The following is a 21,229-nucleotide window of genomic DNA, read 5'->3' as shown; positions in this document are numbered from 1 at the left end:
GTGATCCATTTCTAAGTCAAGATGGTGAGCAGCTTGGAGGGGAATTACGTGTCGTGATGTTTCCGTGCATCTCCTGCCTTTGATTTCTATGATAGAAGAGACAACAAATTTTGAAGATACTATTGGAATGTCCAGACTTTTTCCATTTAGCCACCATTTGCCATTCCAGCTATTGTTTTGTAAACCATTTTAAATTTGCTTCCAGTGCATTAACATACGTCCTTAAGTATACAATTCCAGATGTTACCAATGCCCGATGTGTTAAAAACACAGCCTTGCTAATTTGAATTTGATTTCTTCTTGCAAAATACACTAACATGCTGCTAGCTTTCTTAATTACACAGCACCTGCATTCTTGCCCTTTGCAAACCATTCACTAGGACGCCCACATCTTTTACACTCTCGTACTGATTTTAGTGACTGTTTTATATTCAGCCAGCTGATGATTTTATGCATAATGTTCATTTGAGCTTCCATCTGATTTAAGAGAATCAGGTGATTCATCTGGTCATGTTTGAAAATCCTACAGACGTAAACAGAAGTGGACTGATGATAGCAGATACAATTGATAACTTCAGGGGTGTTGAAATGTTAAAACAAGCTTACAACATTGAAGAGGAATCTTGTATTCATGCAGACAAGCCCTTTATATTCAGTTTTAGAGATGAGCAGACCCTAACGTAGGTAAACATTTGTCTTCTCCCTGTGTCGAATATGAGACGTGAAAAGATTTCACAGCATCCAATTGCATTATGATTATCATTTTGTTTATTTGACTTATTCTTTATTCTGATTCACTGTGTATGTCACATAACTTTTTATTCTGGCATCTTTTCAGTCTTGAACTGTCTTGAGCTGAAACATCGAGTGTTTATTCACTTCTTTAGATCCTCCCTGTCCTGCTGAGTTCCTCCAGCAGTTTGTACTGTTTAGCTTTGGATTTTCAGCATCTACAGAATTTCTCATGTTTATGACCTGCAGTACCTGCTTGAAAGATTTCAGTTGGACTTGAATGTCTTATTTAATTTCTGTTTTGGATATAGGGATGATTTTTTTGTATTAAATGAGCATTCATCCAGATCTCAAAGAATTGTGCTTCAGCCAACATTATCACCTGGTCAGAATTGTTTCGGGGAGCAGATGTTATTCTTTTGTCGTGTCTCAGTGACTACATTTGCTCAAGCAGTAAAAGATGATTAAGTGTTGATTATGTTCATGCCAGGTTGCACAGAATAATGTTATCCTGTGCAAGTTTAGAAATAATATTAGAGTATCCTGAAAGAATTGGAGTGATACATAATAGATTCCCTGACACCTACTCACTCACTGAGCATATAGAATGGTGTGTAATCACTGATGGATACCCAGAAGTTGTATTCCAAGTGGTTAAATTTAAGAGTAGGATTAATGCTGTATTAGAGTGTTTTTAAAGTTTTTTTTTTGCCTTGATTTCCTGTGAAAACATTTTGTATTTTGCTTGGATTGCCAGTTTGTGTAAAGTGGCAAGGTTAACAATTCAATTACTTATGCAAGCCCAATCAAAATTTATTACCTAGTTATTTCCTGCATTAATGGACATCTTGTGTGCATCTTTAGGTGTTGCGCTTCTACCATTTGTTGATGAACGGCGGCTTAGAGCAGCTCTGGAAAAGGTTTACCCTGATCTCACCCCTGATGAAAGTAAGTGTGGTCATACAAGTTTCTTGGTATCTAAAGTTCAAAAAGCCAACAATAATGAATGTGGATAATTGGCTTAACGATTTCACATAATTATTTTTTAAAACATTTCTGCTTTAACTAAGAAAATGATTTATTTTGCTACACTCTTCAGTACTAATTATACCGAGTAGATTTAGCATAGCTTAATTGAATTGAGAAAAGATGCTGAAAGTATCTATAGAATTAAATTCTGGAATATCTTAATTGCAGTTCGACGGAATAGCCTTGGAAGTGATGTTTTGTTTGTTGAAAAACACCACAAAATGTTCGACTTTATTGTTGAGTTGCAAAATGGTGATGATAAGGTAAGTGTGCAACAGTGAATTTGTACTGCTGCTTATTGACCCCCCCCCCCCCTTCCCCTGGCATTCTTCACCATACAAAATTAAACTTCTTGTTCTAGGGTGTTGAAATGTCTCCTGAACTTTGCCATGGTATAAAAGGCCTACTAACAACACAGAGTGATTTAATAAAGCCAGGGAAGTAAGTACTTTTTTTTTCTAAATTGAAATATCCTTATTGTGTACTGGAGTGAATAATGTTATATATATAATGTGATATATATATATATATATATATATATAAAATGTGATATATAATGTTCATAATAACTGGATTTAAGTACTAGAGAAGGTGTGCCTTTCAGATTTTTTTTTGAGAGATTCATTTGGTAAGTTTAATATTCTGTTTCAGGAGAAGGTGAAAGGTGTACTAGAAAGATTAATGTGATTCAGAGAAAATGAATTTCATTTGTAAGGGAGGTCTCATAGCTCAGTGCTAGATTGTGATTTGAAAAGTTGAGATGTAGAATTGTCAATAGTTAAAACCTGTTTTCAGTCTCTGCACTGTGACTTTCTGAATCCTGTTTTGAAAGGAATTGCTGCTTCTCAAAAAGTGCGGGGTGGGTGTATGGGAAAGAGGAAGGATGAAAATTTGCAACTGCTTTGTACTTGCCATATGTATAAAACTTTACTGGTGAATTGTAAAGGTTAGTAACTTGGGATGTTGCAATTTTGATTGAATTTGAATGAATAAATTAAAAGACCAAACTGGCTTTGTGGGACACATGTTTATTTCATTAAATTTATTTTTCCTTTAGGAAGGTAGTTTCTCCTATACCAGCACTGAATGACATTATTGAGAATAATGTATGCAGGTGAGTTTAGTTTCTGGTCACATGTTCAAAACATTTTGATGTAAATAATAAATACAAATCATTCTAATGCAAACTTTTCCCTACCTGCTTATAGTATACTATTCAAGGATCCTCAGTTTGAAGACAACTATATTTTCAAGGCTGTTTTGTTACCTACAGCAGTGTAAGTTTTTTTTCAAAATGCATTTTTTTCTGGGGCTTTAGCTTTTATTGTAGCACTCAAAGTATTTGCCAATAATCATCTGTTTAAGGGTGTTGTCAGTATATGTAAGTGATCACAAAATTTCCTGTCTTCAAGGCCTGTAAGCAACACACACAAAATGCTATAGGAACTCAGCAGCCCAGGCAGTATCTGTGGAAAAGAGTACAATAAAACATTTCAGGCTCACTGAAGGGACTGAGAGAAAAAAGTTGAGTAAAAGGGAAGGGAGAATCACATGGTGATATGTGAAACAGGTGGGGTAGAGGGGTGAAGTAAAGAGATTGGAAATTGATGGGTGAAACAGATACAGGACTGGAGAAGGGGGAATCGAGGACAGAAGGTCATGGAAGAAAGAAAAGGGGAGAGGAGCACCAGAGGGATAGGCAGGCAAGGAGATAAGGTCAGGGAGGGAAAAGGGGATAGGGAATGATGAAGGGGGGTGGTGGACATTACCAGAAGTTCGAGAAATCAATGTTCATGCTATCAGGTTGGAGACTACCCAGGCGAAATGTAAGGTGTTGTTCTTCCAACCTGAGTGTGGCTTCATTGTGTCAGTGGAGGGGGCCATGGATGGATACACTGGAATGGGAAGTGGAATTAAAATGGGTGGCCACTGAGAGATCCCACTTCATCTGGCAGACGGAGCATAGGTGCTTGACGAAGTGGTCTCCCAATCTAGGTCTGGTCTCACTGAATGGGAATGAGGGAGGAGGTGTAGGGGCAGGAATGCAGTATGTAGGCCTGTATGCAGTTAGCTAATTTGAGTTAGGGTGGAAGTGGATCCTTTGATACCTTAGTTAGGGTAATTAAGATGTGTTGTTTTTTAAAAATAATTGTCAATTGCATGCCTGGTGTGCACTTGTCTGAACACGTATCTCCTGCTGTTGGAGTCACAACACAGTACTACTGCTCATGGCATATTGGAAAAAGAAACTGCTTCAGTGTTGGGAGAGAGGGAGCATACTTCTGCAGAAAGTGCTGAAGGGAGAAATACTAAATAATTCTAAAATTTTACATGGTTTTGTTTTCAACCCACTCTGCTGAGATTGATTACAGTTCTAAAGGCAGATTACAGTGTGTTGGGCTAATTAATGGATAGAAAGTGATTAAAGAGTGTAAAAAGCACATCAACACAAATGGAAACCAGAAATCCTAACTAGATATGAAAATAGTAGAGGAGATCTGTAAGGGGAGAATGTATGTGAGAGGGAAGAATGAGTGATGTGAAAAAGCTAGGAAATTCTAGGCAGAGGGCATTGAGGTTAAAAAAAATGTAAGAGGTAGAGCAAGTCAGGCAACATCTTTAGATAAGATTTCAGGTTGAAGTTCTTTCACCAGATCTGAAATGTGAACTTTGCCTCTCTCTTTCTCCTCTTCCAGCAGGTGTTATTTCATGAGAATTTTTTTCAAGCATTTTCTATTTTTATGTCAGTCTTCCAGCATTATTTTGCTTTCTTGTCACATGACTGGGCTACTGAATGAGGACTTTGCAAAAGGTGAAGAGATTAATTCCTAAACAGCAAAGGCATAAGTAGGTTTATTGCAACTATTACTCTTTGCTTTCTGCAAATAGAGGAGTCATGAATCCAATGTTACTGATGTGGAAAATTACTGGAGACCATTATTTCTCACTTGATGATTTTTTTTAAAAAAAAGTTACTGAGCAGCCAGGTTGGATATGTTAAAGAGAAATTGTATATGAATCCATTTGATTTCTTTGCTAACGAATTGGATGGGTGGCTATGCGGATGTTGAAGACGGTTGATGCTGCTGAAAACGGTGAAGTTGGTGTTGCGTGAAATGATTTGCAAGAGGTATTTAATAAAGTAGCAAATAAATTGATCTGTTACCACTTCAAGGAATTGAAGCAATTGCAGAAGTATATTGGTACTAGGCTTTGTAAGAAGTGCATTGGATACAATAAAAAAAATTGTGTTGAATTTCAACTGTTATACTCTGATTTAGATCAGGCCCCTTGATAAAAGTAAAAATGCTGAGGCTCTGGCAAGGGAATGAGGGTGATGTGACTGTGGAGAAGTTACTGAAGGGATTGAAGAAACTGGGATTATTCTATTCTGGAGCAAAATCAATCAAGGGAAACCTAATAGGGGTATAAAAATAGGGAGTTTTTTTGTTCAAGTTACAGAGGAATTATTTCTGTTAGCAAGAACCTGAGGGAAAATAAGAGTTTGTTAAGATCTGGAAAAGATTATCTGCAAAGTGATTTAGTTGAATTAACTAGGTGCTTCAGGAAACTGTATCTTGAAGAATTATGAAGCAAAACCTGAAGTGTGGAGTAAATTGAATTATCCTTTCCCAAAGCCAAATGGTTAACTGAACGGTTGGATGTATGATATTAACTTGCTTAGTGTCTCCTTTCTATTTCAGGAAGCCTCCAAAGGTATTAAAACCAAGTGATTGGGAGCAGTCAAATCCAAAACAGCCTTGGCGGCCAAGACTTGGCTTTAATCCCAGTCGGCAGCAGGTCCATCTAGACCAGTCAGCTTTTAGAACGTTGGGGTAAGTGACCTATTAGGTCATCAGAGTTAAAAGGCTTGGTGAATTTCTTTGATCAGCAAGATTATTTCCAACCTTCCAAGGCTCTCAGATGTTGAGTTTACATGTTAATGTACATGAAACCTAAAGTGGGGATTATTTTGAGGTTGATGGAATATCTCTACATGTCTCCCATTCTGAAGGGTTGCTCTTTTTCTATACAGAGTATTATCCTTTGAGGAAGTATACCGCCTGGAGTGTTGAGCAATCTGTAGCCCATTCAGATTGTTGCACACTCATTATTGGTCAGTTTTCAGTTGTTACTGTAGCTCTTACCCAATATGAATCCTAATTTTCAAAGTTTGTTTGAACTGTAGAGGCGTTCTTGCATGTGACATTAATGATGTCTGGCTTGGAGTGGTTTCATTATTTCATGACTTGGGGTGCCACGGTAGCATAGCGGTCAGTAGGACACTATGTATTACTGTTTGGGGCGTTGAAGTTCAAATCCTGTAAGAAGTTAGTACATCTTTCCCGTGAGCGTGTGAGTTTCCTCCTGGTGCTCAGGTTTTCTTATACATTCCAAAACCCATCTGGTTAGCAGGTTAATTGGTCATTGTAAATTGTCCTGTGATTAGGCTAGGGTTAAATTGGTGGGTTGCTGGGCGGTGCAGCTCATTGGGCCAGAAGGGTCTGTTTTATGTTGTATCTCTAAAACAAAATGAAGTGAAGCTTATTCTGGATCTAATGCAATTCATTGTTGGTTGGAAATAGTGCCTTCAGTGTGTGTGTTTGATTTTGGATTTGCTCCTTTTCCACCAGCTTGTACAGAAATTAGATTGCAAATAAGGAATATCTTGGAAAGATGAGGCTATTGCTGCATAGTCATTCCCAGCACTGAGTGTGTATTAATCAAGTTGTTGATCCATTTCCATACTGGCCATAGAAATAGATAATAGAAATCATTATTGTCATCCAGGTAATTGCTGTTGATACAGATTTTAGTACAGACTGAAGTAGCTCACTAGCTCCTGTAATTGGTGTGTTATTTGTAGCTTAGATTCGTGTGGAACTTTTCTGCTTCCATGCATTCCATGATGATTGATCTATATGCCATTACCTCCAGCAAATAACACCATATTTCATTACAAAGTTTTTGCATGAGATCATGGTCCACAGAAGTTCCTTCCCACCCTTCTAGCTTCACTAATATACCCTTTTCTCCTTGTGTATTGAGCTTCCCCTTGAGTGTGTCTAACTGTCCAGGTAAAGGTTTCTCCTGAATTCTGTATTAGACTTGTTAGGGGACTACCTGATCTTTATGGTACCCAGTTCTGGCCTCCCTAGCAAGTGGGAAAATCTATTCTAATTATGTGGCATCAAACCAGACCTTTACCATGTCATTTCTCAATCCTTATAATAGTAAATTATTATAGAAGGTCCAAACATTCCTAACAAAAATGTACTTTCTTAATTTGGTTCTCAGTTATGAACCAGAAAAAGAGTCCACTGCTTTGTGAAGTACTTTTGTAAAAATTGTATTTTACATTTGGCTGAGCTTGGCACCCAGACCATGATGTGAAGTTTTGGGAGAAATGACAGAGATAATTCAGGGGTGGAAGATTTAGACCAATGTGGAAGCTGTTAACTTCAATTCCCACCACTCAAATCAAAACACACCTAATAGTTAAAAATACAATAACCTGGTTTGTATTATATGCATAAGTGTACATACTGTTTCTTTAATTTTGTTTTAGCCATGTTATGTCAAAAGACCGCTCTCAGGGTGTTTACAGTTACACTCCTCCGCCTAGTTATCAACAAGCGAAAAATTCACGGCCCCCACTGATGAGAGCACCACCATCTCTTACTGTCCCACTGCCAAGTAAGTTATTTGATGAACTTGATTGACAGAGTAAGTAGTAAATTTGTCATAAACTAAGGCCTAAAATTGGAGAAATACAGTTACAAATGAAAATAAAATGGGAATAGTTGATTAAGTTACAAAGTTGTAGTCTAGCTGCTGTATTTATTCTCCATTTCAGAAATTAATTGTAAAACTGAAAAAAATAATTTTAATTTCCTTTCCTGACCTGCTAGCTGACATGTAATTTTTTTTGTCCACCACCCTACCTCAGTAAATCCAATTTAGATACCTCAGTTCTTACAAATTACACCCGGTGCCCCTTCAATTTCAATGACTTCAAATATATTTGCTCCCTCTTTCTTTAATCCACATCTTTCCAACAAGCAATAGCTGGAGCATCTAAGCAATATTCTTTCTTCCCATCCTGAAACTATGACCTCCGGGACCCTTGGACTGCCTACTAGTCCTTGTGTTCATTCTACCCTTTGGAAATATAAAGTAGCTCTTCTCCAACTCTTGGCAATTGGTAAATGTCTGAGCAGTTCAAGAGAAGAAATGGTTTACACTGCAGAATGGAAGGGAAAGTCAAAGTGCAATGGCTATGTTGATTTATTTTTTAAATTCTGCCTTTCAGTAGTTCAAGGGCTCAGCTTTCCTATTGTTGGAGCAGTAATGTTAAACTTTTCAAAGTCTTCATACTGCCTGTTCTGTAAACTCGGGGTCTCCCCTTGATGCAGTTTTGTTCTTTGGTATCTTGGTGATGTGGCAGCCTGTCCTTAAATGTACTGAATATAAAACAAATACTACTGCAATGATTGATATCCTGTAACTGTTGTGTGGGCTTTTTTTTCTTTAAAATTACCATTCAGATGAAATTTATCTTGGTTTAGAGGTGGTATAAAATGTTTTATGAATTGTCTCCTGGCTTGCATTCTCACTTAATTTGGACAAATGGTGAAAAGCTTTGAGTTTTCTATGACCTGAGATTAATTTTATCTATCACTTTTTATCTGCTCCACCCCAGCTCACCATCTCTTGCTTATGTAAGCAACCTATATAACCGGGAGGAGAAAAATAAGTTTTAAAGGGGAGGACAAGGGGGAAAATGGCAGGGAAAAGCATTTTACAGGGAAAAAATAAGTCATAGTTTGAAGTAGCAAGTGAGAGAGCGACACCTTGCACGGGAGGAGCCATTTGAAAACTGCTAGTCTCGTTGGGAGTGAGTCATTGTTGGAGTCAATAAGGAAGAAAAGAGGTGTAAATGGAGTGGCTATTGTGAGTGGTACAGGGTCCAGCTTTGGCTCAACGTGCTTGGACAAGCAGAGAAGCAGGCTCTAAGCAAGTTTCCAGTAAGAGTTGTTTTTTTTCTGTTAGTAGATAGTGAGCTGAGAATGGATCCAGAGATAGTTGTATCGGCTTTGTGAAAGATATGGGAACTTTGGGAGACCCCCCCCCCCCCACCCCCCACAGTCTCCCTGATAACTACATCTGCTTGAAGTGCATTAAGCTGCAGCCCAATGAACTTTGCCTCATACGGGAGGAAAAGATAGGAGCTACAAGGAGGTAGTAATCCCAAAGTAGCAGGATGTGGGTACTTGGATGGCTATCTGGACAGGGAAGGGGAATAGGCAGCCAGAGGAGAGTACCCTGTGGCTATTCCTCTCAATAATAAGTATAACACTTTGGTTACTGCTGAGGGTGGGGGGAAATGGCCTTCCAGGAAGAATCTGCAGTAAACAGATCTCTGGCACTAAGTCTGGCTTTGTGACTTAGAAGGGAAGGGGTGGGGAAGCTGACCTTGTAGCAATAGGGGTTTTGTTGGCAAGGGGAACAGAAAGGAGGTCCTGTGGAAGCGAACAGGATTTCCAGATGGTTTGTTGCCTCCCGGGTGCGAGTCAGGGACACATCAGATTGAATCCACAGCATTCTTAAGCGGGAGGGTGAGCAGCCAGAGGTTGTGGTCCACATCAGTACCAATCTTATGGATAACAATGGGTGATGAGGTCCTACAAAGTGAGTTCAGGGAGTTAGGTGCTGAGTATATGTGAGGCAGTGCAGCAGTGAGGTTATTTACACTACAGATTACAGAGGAGGAGGTTTTTGCTGTCTCAAGGGAAATTCCCTAGGGCCTGACAGTGTTCCCTTGCACCCTGTGGGAGGCTTCCTCAAGAAATTTTAGGGGCTCTTGCAGAGACATTTAAAACATCCTTAGCCACGGGTGAGGATTGGAGGATAGCTAATATTGTTCCATTGCTTAAGAAAGACTCTAAGCATAAGCAAAAAAGTTATAGGCTGGTGAGCCCGACATCAATAGTGGGAAAAGTTATTGCAAGGTATTCTAAGGGACCAGATATATAAGTATTTCGATATACGGAGAGTGATTTGGGATGGCCAACATGGCTTTATTTGTGGTAAGTCGTGTCTAACTAATCTAACAGTTTACCAGGAAAGTTGATAAAGGCAAGGCGGTGAATGTTGTCTAAGTGTGCTTTAGCCAGACCTTCAACAAGATTCTCACATGGGAGGTTGGTCAAGGAGGTTAGAGCACTTTGCATTCAGGATGAGGTAGTAAATTAGATGAGACACTGACTTCACGAAAGAAGCTGGAGAGTGGCTGTAGATGGTTGTCTGACTGGTGGTGTGACGCAGGGATTTGTGCTGAGTCAACTGTTGTCTGTTATTTATATCAACAATCTGCTGGATGATAGTGTGGTAAACTGGATCAGCAAATCTCCAAATGACCCCAAGATTGAGGGTGTAGTGGATAGTGAGGAAGACTATTAAAGCTTGCGGCGGCATTTGCCCCAGCTAGAAGAATGGACTGAAAAATGGAAGGTGGAATTTAATACATAGAAGTGTGAAGTGTTGCCCTCTGGGAGGACCAAACAGAGTTGGTCTTACATGGTGAGTGCTAGGGCAGTGAAGTGTGTGGTAGGCCAGAGGGATCTAGGAGTACCGATCCATAATTCCTTGAAAGTGGTGACACAGGTGATGTCATAAAGAAAGCTTTTTGGCATGTTGACCTTCATAAATCAATTTCTTGAGTTCAAGAGTTGGGATGCTATTGTATAATGCATTGATGAGGTCTAATTTCTTTAGCCAGAGTTAGTAACTGTGTGGGATTTGTTACCACAGGCAGCTGTGGAGACCAGATCTGTGGGTGTATTTAAGGCAGAGATTGATGATTCTTGACTGGACACGGCATCAGAGGTTACGGGGAGAGAAAAGGCTGGGGTGTGGGGCTGAGAAGGGGATAAAAGGAGCAGCCATGACTAATTATTGGAACAGGCTCGATGGATCAAATGGCCTAACTCTGCTCCTATGTCTTGCGGTCCAACTTAGAGCATTGTGTCCAGTATTGGGCACCGACCTAAAGAAAAGATATAAGTAAGATAGAGTGCAGAGAATATTTACAAGGATGTTACAGGACTTGAGGTCCTGAGTTAAATGGAAAGGTTAAATAGGCTAAGGCTTTATTCCCTAGAACGTAAAAGATCGAAGGAGGTGTAGTATACAAAATTATGAGGGGTAAAGATGGGCTAAATACACATAGCTTTTTCCACTAAGATTGGGTGAAAATGCATCTTGAGGTCATGGATGAAGGGTGAAATGTTTAAACGAACATGAGGGGGACTACCTTCACTCAAATGGTGGTGAGAGTGTGGAGTGGGCTACCAGTGCAAGTGGTGGATGTGGTGTCAATTTTAACCTTTCAGAGAAATTTGGTATATGATGAGAAGGGTAGAGAGGGCTATGGTCCAGGTGTGGGATGATGGGACTAGGCAGATTAATAGTTTGGCACAGACTAGATGGGCCAACAGGCCTATTTCTGTCCTGTAGTGTTCTATGATTATAAAAGATCAAATACTTGCAAGTGTAAGGTAGTAGAAATTCCCCTGAATCCCTCAGCCCTTTCCTACCCACTCAACTATCTTCACTTGCTGATAGGTCCTGTTTTTCCTGCCCTTGTTCCCTTGTACGTGAGCTGAAAGTAGTCTGGTACACCAGATTTGTAGTAGATCATCTTAAATAAATTGAAGATTTTGTATATCACTTTTAGTCCTTCTCTCTTTGCATTCTTATGTCATCCATTTCTTATTTTGAGAAGGAATTCTAGCAATTTGATGTGCAGGTTGTCAAAATGACCAGCTGCATTATTATGTGGATATGCTAATACACTTCTATGTTCCTGATGTATCTGTAGAAGTTTTAATTGTTTGCTATCCAAAATCCTCAGCAGAGATGAAAACCATATCAGTTTCTCTTTTAGGACACAAAAACTAGACATTTGTCCAACACATACTGTACATGTCCTTGTTCAAACTCCACAAGGAATCCACCCTTTCAATTTACCTTCTGTTCCTTTCTCCTTCATGTACCTGGCTTGTGTTCCCTTTATTGAATAAAGCTATTTTGCTCAACCAGTTGTAAGAAAGTCCCAAATTCCTGTCTCATCTAACACTGGCTACTAATGGCCCTTTTTCCTGAATTCTTTGACATCCTTACTTATCAAGGACCTATAAATCGCCACCTATAAATCTGTATTGAATGATTTGGTCTGTGGCAATGAATTCCATAGATTCACTACCCTCTAACTAAAGAAATTCTTCCTGAAGGAAGGTAACTTCTATTTTGAGGCTATGCCTTTTCATCCTAGATTCTCCCATTGTTGGAAACGTACTCTCTACATCCACTCTATCCAGGCCTTTTTCAGGAGGTTTCAGTGAGAATCCCCTCATTCTTCTAAACTCCAGTACTGGCCAGAGCCATCAAACACTCTTCATACGTTAACCCTTACATTCTGGGATCATTCTTGTAAACTTCCTCTGAACCCTCTCTGATGCTACCATATCCGTTCTTAAATAAGAGGCCCAAAACTGCTCACAGTATTCCAAATGTGGTCTGACCAATGCTGTGTAAAGCCTCAGCATTATATCCTTGCTTTTATATTCTGGAAATGAATGCAAACATTGCATTTGCCTTACTACTGACTGAACCTCCAAGTTAACCTTCAGGGAAATGGCTGCATGTGTTCCCGTGTCCATTTGTATCTCTTATTTTTGTGTACACTCCCTGTTTAGAGAATTGTCTATGCCTTTATTCCTGCTACCAAAGTGCATGACCTTACACTTCTCTGCACTGTATTCTGTCTGCCACTTTTTTGCCCACGCTCCTTGCTTCCTGAATGCTACTTGCATTTCCCTCTGTGTTTGTAATAAGCACAAACATGGTCACAATGCACTAAGTCTGTCATCCAGAATATTAATATATAGCGTGAAAAGTAGAGGATCCTACAATAATCCCTACAAAATGCCACTAGTTTTTACTCCCACTCTTAGCCATCTGCCATTCAGCCAGTCTTCTATCCATACTAGTATCTTTCCAGGAAGACCAAGGGTTGTTATCTTGTTTAGCAGCCTCATGTATGGTACCTTGTCAAAGGCCCTCTGAAAATCCAAGTAAACAACATCCACTTTTTATTTCGTCAAATAATTCTAGCAAACCTTATGGCCACTATTGACGTGTTAAGAATTCAAAGGAGTAAGTATGCTTTTTAATTATTTTTTTAATGGAGATGTCCAGGTTTGTCTGTTTACAACTAGTTATATCAGCAAATGATTTTCAGCATATTTACTTGAAATTTCTTCCACTCGCAATCCACTTAATGCGATCTTTTGTTAAATCTTACTTAAATGTTGCATTTTCTGGTGACTGTTAATTCTTTCTAAAACCTGTTCAGACAGTAGGATGATCATTAAAGCTATTGTTTTGTTACGCCAATCTCATAGTTGTCAATTCAATGTAGTTGCTTTTATTTTAATTTGAAAAAAGGAATTCTGAATGTAATGGCTATACTAAATGAGATAATTAACTTCTAGACTAGCACATCTGTCCCTTTCCAACAAACCTATCTTCAAACCTATTGCATTTAATTTGTATACAGTACAGAATATTGCATCTTCAGTAAAATGTCATTTGGGAAAAGGAGCATTCAAAGGCTTCCACAGTTGGGCATATTTGACACTTCTATTAAATGGTTTTTCTGATTTCAGCACTTGCAGGAAATTGTGTTACCATATGCCAGTATCCCATTTTCTCTTATGGTAGCCTCTGCAAAAAAGCAAAATTTTAAAATACTTGTTTTGTAGATGTAGGCGTATATGGCTATACATTCTTTATGCAGGTTTCCTTTTTGATGTGTGCATTAGGCTATTTCATGTTTTGTTGTGTAATTCTGAGAATTGATGTATCTTTTCCAGTTTTTAATTTTTATTCTTTTGTAGATTCAGAAATTTGCCCGATCAGTTGGATCTTGTTTTAGTGTTATAAAACATTTAAATGTGAATTATTAGTGCAATAATATAATTGCATTTATTCCATCGTCATCCAATCCCACCCCCACAGTCTCATTACATCTTTAGAAAAACATGTCAAAGGTTAGTAGTGCTGAGAATTGATTATAGATAGTGAAAGGTCAGTGTAGTCAATCAGAAGCCACTTTTCCTCCTCTCCCCCCCCCCCCCACCCTAAAATATATGTTGTAGGTGTTTCCATCAGCAGTCTTTGATTTGATTGGGATAGTTCAGTCTACGTACTGCTGATGAATTGTCTGAGTGCTGATAACTTGTGGGAGTCAAGTGCAGTCTGCAGGCACTCAATGTGAATAGCATATTTGGTTTTTGCAATCGAAAACTGAATCTGATTTATGACATGTTTTCCATGTCATTGTAAGCTGACCAATTAAGTGCATTTGAAAATTGGTTTTGATTAGTGCAATCAGTAAACACCAAGGCCTGCCTTGATTGTCACACTGATTAGAAGAGTTCTCACTTCAGTGCACAGTGGAAATATTAACAAGCATCTAAAAATGGCCTAATAGGGTTGAAAAGTGGAAAGCTTTCCTTTCTGCAATTTGATCTTCAATCATATAAAGGAATAAATCCCGTTTATTTAAATGAAATGCTGCTTTTAGGTATATCATCATATTTTCTTGAAATATATCCTATCTGTTCAAGTTAAATCAACATATTAATTTTGCTCATTGATAGCTTGATTTCCCCCTCAAGAAGCCCAAAACCTGTGGCTATCTGTTCAAGAAACGTGCAGTGATTCTACACAAACCAAGAAGCCTTCATGACTTAGAATGAAGGCAGAATTCTCACTCAAGCATATCTGAATCTTGTGTACGTAGGTGATCAAAACCTTGAATGTAGTTTCTGCAAATAGGAAACACTGTTAGAAATTTAGTTCATTATCCTCTAAGTGGTAACTTCTATTTTCATGTTATTAAAAATTTTATACCCCATCTTCATGACCACAGTATTTTCTTTACAGAAATGTATATTTTTGTATGTTGAATCTGATATCTAATTAAAATAATTGATATCAAAAGCATTAGGTCTATTTATCCATTGCAGTACCATGCAGTGTAATGTCAGTAAAAGAGTTCAGTTGGCTGAGCAGTGTCTAAGGGTGGTGGTGAGGAGAGGAGTAAAGGGTTTTGCAGTGAGGCTGTGTATCAGGAATGAGAGTGGGTCTCAAGATGGTGCTTGTGGAGTGAAGCTGTTTTAGGCTTTGCTCGAATCCTTTTACTTTTTTAACCTACAGACACCCCCTAATTGATCTTTTTATATCTATTCTAAAGGGGTTTAAACATATGAAATTTTTTTCAACTGTTTGAATCATTTTCAACTCGCTGAAATGTCTAGACCAAAGGAATCGAAACAGACGAAAGAACCGGTAACTTTGGAAGCAATTGCGAATCTTATGGACGACAGACTTGGAAAACTGGAGAGAAAATTAACTGCAAAGCTTTCTACGTTCGATGAAATTTTAAAGACATTTGATGCAAAACTTCATCACTGGAGTCACAAAAACAACAAGCAAGTATTTTAGTTCTTGAAGAAGCCGCTCGCCAGAGAGATCGTATAATTGAAATTTTGCAACAACAGCAAGCTTCGACTTCTCAACAGATGGATCGTTATAAATCTTGAAAACCGCTCTCGAAGACAAAATCCTCGGTTAATTGGGATTCCGGAAAAATTTGAGAATGGCGATCTCACTTTTTTTTCTAAATTTTTAATGGATGTCTTTGGCTCAGAGGTACTGGATACCCCTCTAATAATCGACCGTGCACATCGCATTTCTCGTTTTCATTCAGATTCAAGTTTGAAACCACGACAAGTAATTCTCCGGATCCATTATCCTCATACCAAAGAGCGTTTGATTCGGGCTGCACGGAAAAAGGGTATGATCAGCTTTCAAGATTTTAAATTCCGTATTCTGGAAGACTACAGTCCCGAAGTTTTAAGGGCAAGGATGGCTTTTAAATCGGTTATGTTGGAAATTCATCAGGAAGGCTACAAGCAAGCGCTGTTATTTCCAGCACATTTGAGAGTTACTCTCAAAGACGGGACTTATCGGCTGTTCAAGTCTCCAGTGGATGCTCAAAGGTCTCTTGAAGAATAACATTTTATCGGGTTGACTAATGTAATAATTAGTTTATAGATCTGGATCTTTTATAAAATTATATTTTTTATGTATGGTTTACATGTATTTTTTATACATGGTAAAAGTCCATTTTTGGTTTATTCTGAGTTTGTTATTCTTTCATATTATTAATCTGTTAGTTTTGAAAGTAATTCATTCGGGTTTTCTTTTAAGTTCGTATACACTTTTTTATATTTTTAACGTTTAAATATTAAGATTAAAAAAAATAAAAATGAAAATTCGTTTCTTCTTTCCGAAAGACCTTAGTGCTTGGAACGTCACATCCGTTTTGATGTGTTTGAATAAGTTTCAAGCTTTCTTTTAAAACACTAATACAATATTATTCATTTATGTGTTTTATCATTTTAATTTTTTAAAATCCTTTTTATTTATATATATATATATATATATATATATATAAAACTGATTTTATATTTTAATTTGTTACACCAACCCTTTCTTATAATATGTTTTTGTTTGAGTTGCCGTCTTGAGACATGAGGGTAATTTTAGTGTTAGATTGCTTGCTTGCCTCTTTTTGGCTTTTTTCCTGGGGTTTTGAGGGTGGAGGGAGGGGGATTTTTCTTCTTTCTTTTCTTTTTGCTTGCTTTATACTTAATTTTATTTCATGGGCTCATATGAAACTACAAAAATGGTTGCAGTGCCGTGACTTCTGGTTCCTCCTTGAACTTACTTCCCTCTTCTGGGTTCATGAGTTCATCTTTTTTTTAACCTTGTGTTAATTGCAATAAATATTGTCAATATGGATAGGGTTATTAATTTTGTTCCTTGGAACACCAATGGTTTAGATCATCCGATCAAACGGAAAAAAAATATTCGAAGTATTCCATAGAATGAATGCTAATGTTATCTTTGTACAAGAGACTCATGTAAGGAAGGTGGATAGTCGACGCTTTTTTAGGTTTTGGAAAGGCCAACAGTATCACATGAATTCCCAAGCCAAAGTAAGAGGCGTTTCCATTTTTATAGATTCTTCAACCTCCTTTATACACCATGAAACAATTTCAGACCCACAAGGTAGATTTTTGCTTATTACTGGTCTACTTTTTAATCAAAAAGTTGTTTTAGTTAATGTTTATGCTCCAAACACTGATTGTCCTGAATTTTTAAGTGTCTACTTACATCCTTTCCCAATTTGAATCAGTACAGGCTGATAATGGGTGGGGATTTTAACTGTAGTTTAAACCCTTCGATGGATAGATCTAAGCCAACCCAAGCTCTTCCGAATAAATCGGCCTCTCTTATTAATTCCTTTATGACTGATTCAGCAATTTTTGAAATTTGATGTTTTTTACACCCCAATGACAGAGTTTTCATACTTTTCTCATGTTTATCATAATTATTCAAGAATTGATTACTATTTCATTGATCACCGTTTACTTACAGATGTTATGGATTGTAAATACGACCATTTCTGATCATGCACTTTTGAAGCTATCTATTAAGATAATAGATTCATCTATTAATGCTAAATCTTGGATGTTCAACTCTTATTTTATTGCAGGACTTAGACTTTGTTAATTTTATTATTAAACAACAAATTGATTTGTTTTTCTCAAATTCTACAGCAGAGATCTCTAGTGGAATTTTATGGGACACTTTTAAAGCATTTATTCATGGACAGATTATTTCATACTCTGCTGGAGTTAGGAAACGAACTAATTCTAAAATATTAACATTGGTTCATAAAATCAAAGCAATTGATAAGGTGTATTCAGTGACCGCCAGCAAAGAACTTTATAAAGAAAGAGTGGAACTTCAAATGGAGCATAGTTTATTATCTTCTTCAATTGAAAATCAGTTAATTAAATCTAGAACCCAGTTTTATGTACATGGAGATAAGTTTGGCAAATTATTGGCTAATCAATTGAAAACTGCTTCGGTTAAACGACAGATTACTAGGATTCGTAAACAAGATGGCATTCTGACGATCGAACATTAAGAGATAAATAAAGCCTTTCAGGATTTTTATAATTCCTTATATCAATCAGAATTTGCTGAGTATTCTTCTATAATAGATGAATTTTTAAGGAAATTGAATATTCCAAAATTAACAGTAGAGGATAGTGTATTCTTAGATGCACCTATTACGGAAACTGAAATTAAAAAGCCTATTTTTTTAATGAATTCCGGTAAAGTTTCTGGTCCAGATGGTTATACTGCAGAACTTTTTAAATCCTTTTCCTCTATACTTTCTCCTTGGCTTTGTAAAATTTTTAAAGATGCGTTAATTATAGGCAAATTGCCACAATCTTTTTATGAAGCCTCTATTTCTTTAATTCTTAAAAAAGATAAAGACCCTGTTGAATGTGCATCCTATCGGCCAATATCCTTGCTGAATACGGATTTTAAGATTTTTAGTAAAATTTTGGCTACTAGATTAGAAAATATATTACCTCAAATTATTTCTGAAGATCAGACAGGATTTATTAAAAATCGCTATTCATCTTTTAACATTAGAAAATTAATTAGTATTATTTATACTCCTTCACCCAAAATATCAGAATGTGTTATTTCTTTAGATGCTGAAAAAGCATTTGATAGAGTTGAATGGCCATATTTATTTAATACATTGCAGCATTTTAATTTTAGTTCAAAATTTATATCATGGATTAAATTAATAAATTGAATTAATAAACCCTTGGCTTCGGTTTTTACCAATAATCAGAGATCCCCTTTTTTTCAGTTATTCCTTGGGTCAAGGCAAGGTTGTCCTTTAAGTCCTTTACTATTTGACATTGCTTTGGAACCTTTGGCTATAGCCATTCGTGAATCACCTAATATTTTGGGTATTACTCGTGGGGAGGGGACATATAAGTTATCATTATATGCTGATGATTTGTTACTATCCACAGCTGACCCTGAGAGATCTATTCCTGCTATTTCGTCCTTGCTTGCTCAGTTTAGTAACTTTTCTGGTTATAAATTGAATTTTAATAAGAGCGAATTACTTCCATTAAATATGCAAGTTCCAATTTATAAACATTTACCATTTAAAGTTGTTACAGATTATTTTACTTATTTGGGTATTAAAATAACGAAAAAACATAAAGATTTATTTAAAGTTAATTTTTTACCTTTAATTGACCAAATTAAGCAACTTGCTACCAGGTGGTCTCCACTATCTTTGTCATTGGTTGGTCGAATTAATGCTGTTAAGATGATGGTATTACCCAAATTCTTATATTTATTTCAAGCATTACCAATTTATATTCGTAAATCTTTTTTTGGTATTATTGATTCCAAAATATCTTCTTATCTGTGGCAGAATAAAAATCCTAGACTAGGCAAAAAATATTTACAGAAACCTAAGAAGGAGGGCGGTTTGGCTTTACCAAACTTGAGATTTTACTATTGGGCAGTTAATGTACAATATTTAATATTTTGGACACAAGAATTGACTATAGCTGCTTGCCCACAATGGGTAAATTTGGAATGTAAATCTGTACAAGATTTTTTCATTGTTTTCAATTTTAGGATTTTCACTTCCTTTTTCTTTATCTAAATTGAATAAACAAATAACTAATCCTATAGTCAAATATACATTGCGAATTTGGTTTCAATTTCGTAAATTTTTTGGTTTGAATAAGTTTATTTTATCATGCCCTATAATATCGCCTAACTATTTTTTTCGGCCTTCATCTATGGATCAAGCTTTTCTTTTATGGAAATCAAAAGGTATAACATTTTTTTGTGATTTGTTTTTGGATGATAGCTTTATGTCCTTTGAACAGCTATCTAATAATTATAATTTACCTAAAACCCATTTTTTTAGATATTTGCAAGTTAGAAATTTTTTGTGTAATGAGTTAGTCTTTTCTGAAACTATGTCCATTGGACATTACGGAAAGAATTTTAGCTCTGAATCCTTGTCAAAAGGGTTTAGTAGCTGTCATTTATAATATGATCATGAAAATGCAGCCAGAAGTATCAGAAAAAATTAAGAAGGAATGGGAAGAAGAATTTCATTGTCTTATATCCACTAAGCAGTGGGAGAAAATTTTATTATTAGTCAATTCGTACTCTATTTGTGCTAAACATGCCCTAATACAATTTAAGGTTATACATAGAGTTCATATGTCTAAGGATAAACTTGCTCGATTTTATTCTCATGTTAATCCAACCTGTGACAGATGTCATTCTGATGTTGCTTCATTGACCCATATGTTTTGGTCTTGCCCTTGTTTGCCAAATTATTGGAAAGATATTTTCAGTATTATTTCAAGAGTTCTGAATATCAGTTTCCAACCGCATCCTATTACTGCTATTTTTGGTTTACCAATGGTGGATAATAGTCGTTTATTCTCTTCATCTCGACGAATGATTGCATTTGTTACATTAATGGCTAGAAGATCTATTTTATTGAATTGGAAAGAAATTAATCCTCCAACTATATTTCAGTGGTTTTCTCAAACTATCTCTTGTTTGCTTAGAAAAAATTAGAAGTGTTTTTTTTTTGATCCTTCAGTTAAATTTGAAGAAACTTGGAGACCATTTATTCAGCATTTTCATGAGTTAAATTGTCTTTTCCTAAACCTCACTTTTATTATCCTTAATTATTTGAATGGAGGTTCGGAGTTATTGGCACTACTATCTAACGTTATGCAATGGCCCATGTTAGTGAGTGTTTTTTTTTCTTTTTTTTGGGGTATTTTTTTCTTTTTATTTCTTTTGTTCATAAATACTATGAGTTTGGGAGGCTATATATATTGATTATTATATATTTGAATGTCTACTTAAACTATTAACTATGTACTCTCAAACACTTTGTATTCATGTTTCATTTATGTTTGCTTAAAAATTAATAAAAAGATTTAAAAAGAAAGAAAGGAATGAGAGCAGAGTATGATAGCCGTTTAAAGAATGGGTGGAACAAAATGGAATGCCCAGAAAACAATTGATTTGAAATTCTTCGTTCAGTTTTTAAGTTGTATATAATGATTTATTTGTAGCATAATTTGCATAGCAACATATTTGCACTGAGGATGTGTAAAATAAGTAATTGTAACTTTATATCCTCTTGCTATTTTTGGAAAGTAGCTTTATGTAGAAGATGCTGAGATACCTCTGAGTTTCAATGGAAAGAGATGGAGAGTTTTGTTAACTTGGAAAAAATCATAGTGATAATCAGACCTAGCAGATCATGGTCAGTTAACTAGCTTATACCATCTGCAGTGGAAAAGAACTGTGCTCCCACAACAGTTTGAGTTGGACCACCTGGACAGATGCATTTCAGTCCAGGGTTCTTTGAAGTAAAATTTGAAGTCTGAGTTCCCTG

General features: G+C 36.6%; 1 protein-coding gene across 3 annotated transcripts in view; it reads left to right on the top strand.

Moving 5' to 3' along the window:
* xrn2 (5'-3' exoribonuclease 2) overlaps window positions 1-21,229 on the top strand; it is a 108,459-nt gene that overhangs the window by 73,317 nt on the left and 13,913 nt on the right. For all 3 annotated transcript variants that reach the window (XM_059986273.1, XM_059986271.1, XM_059986272.1), the window contains 7 exons: window positions 1,597-1,680; window positions 1,930-2,024; window positions 2,123-2,202; window positions 2,819-2,875; window positions 2,970-3,038; window positions 5,466-5,597; window positions 7,331-7,458. In XM_059986273.1, coding sequence (XP_059842256.1) covers window positions 1,597-1,680; window positions 1,930-2,024; window positions 2,123-2,202; window positions 2,819-2,875; window positions 2,970-3,038; window positions 5,466-5,597; window positions 7,331-7,458 — 645 coding nt within the window. The remainder of the gene's footprint in view (window positions 1-1,596; window positions 1,681-1,929; window positions 2,025-2,122; window positions 2,203-2,818; window positions 2,876-2,969; window positions 3,039-5,465; window positions 5,598-7,330; window positions 7,459-21,229) is intronic.

Source organism: Hypanus sabinus, chromosome 12 (genome assembly GCF_030144855.1).
Source record: "Hypanus sabinus isolate sHypSab1 chromosome 12, sHypSab1.hap1, whole genome shotgun sequence".
Taxonomy (NCBI): Eukaryota; Metazoa; Chordata; class Chondrichthyes; order Myliobatiformes; family Dasyatidae; genus Hypanus; species Hypanus sabinus.
This window is presented reverse-complemented; position numbering and strand designations above follow the sequence as displayed.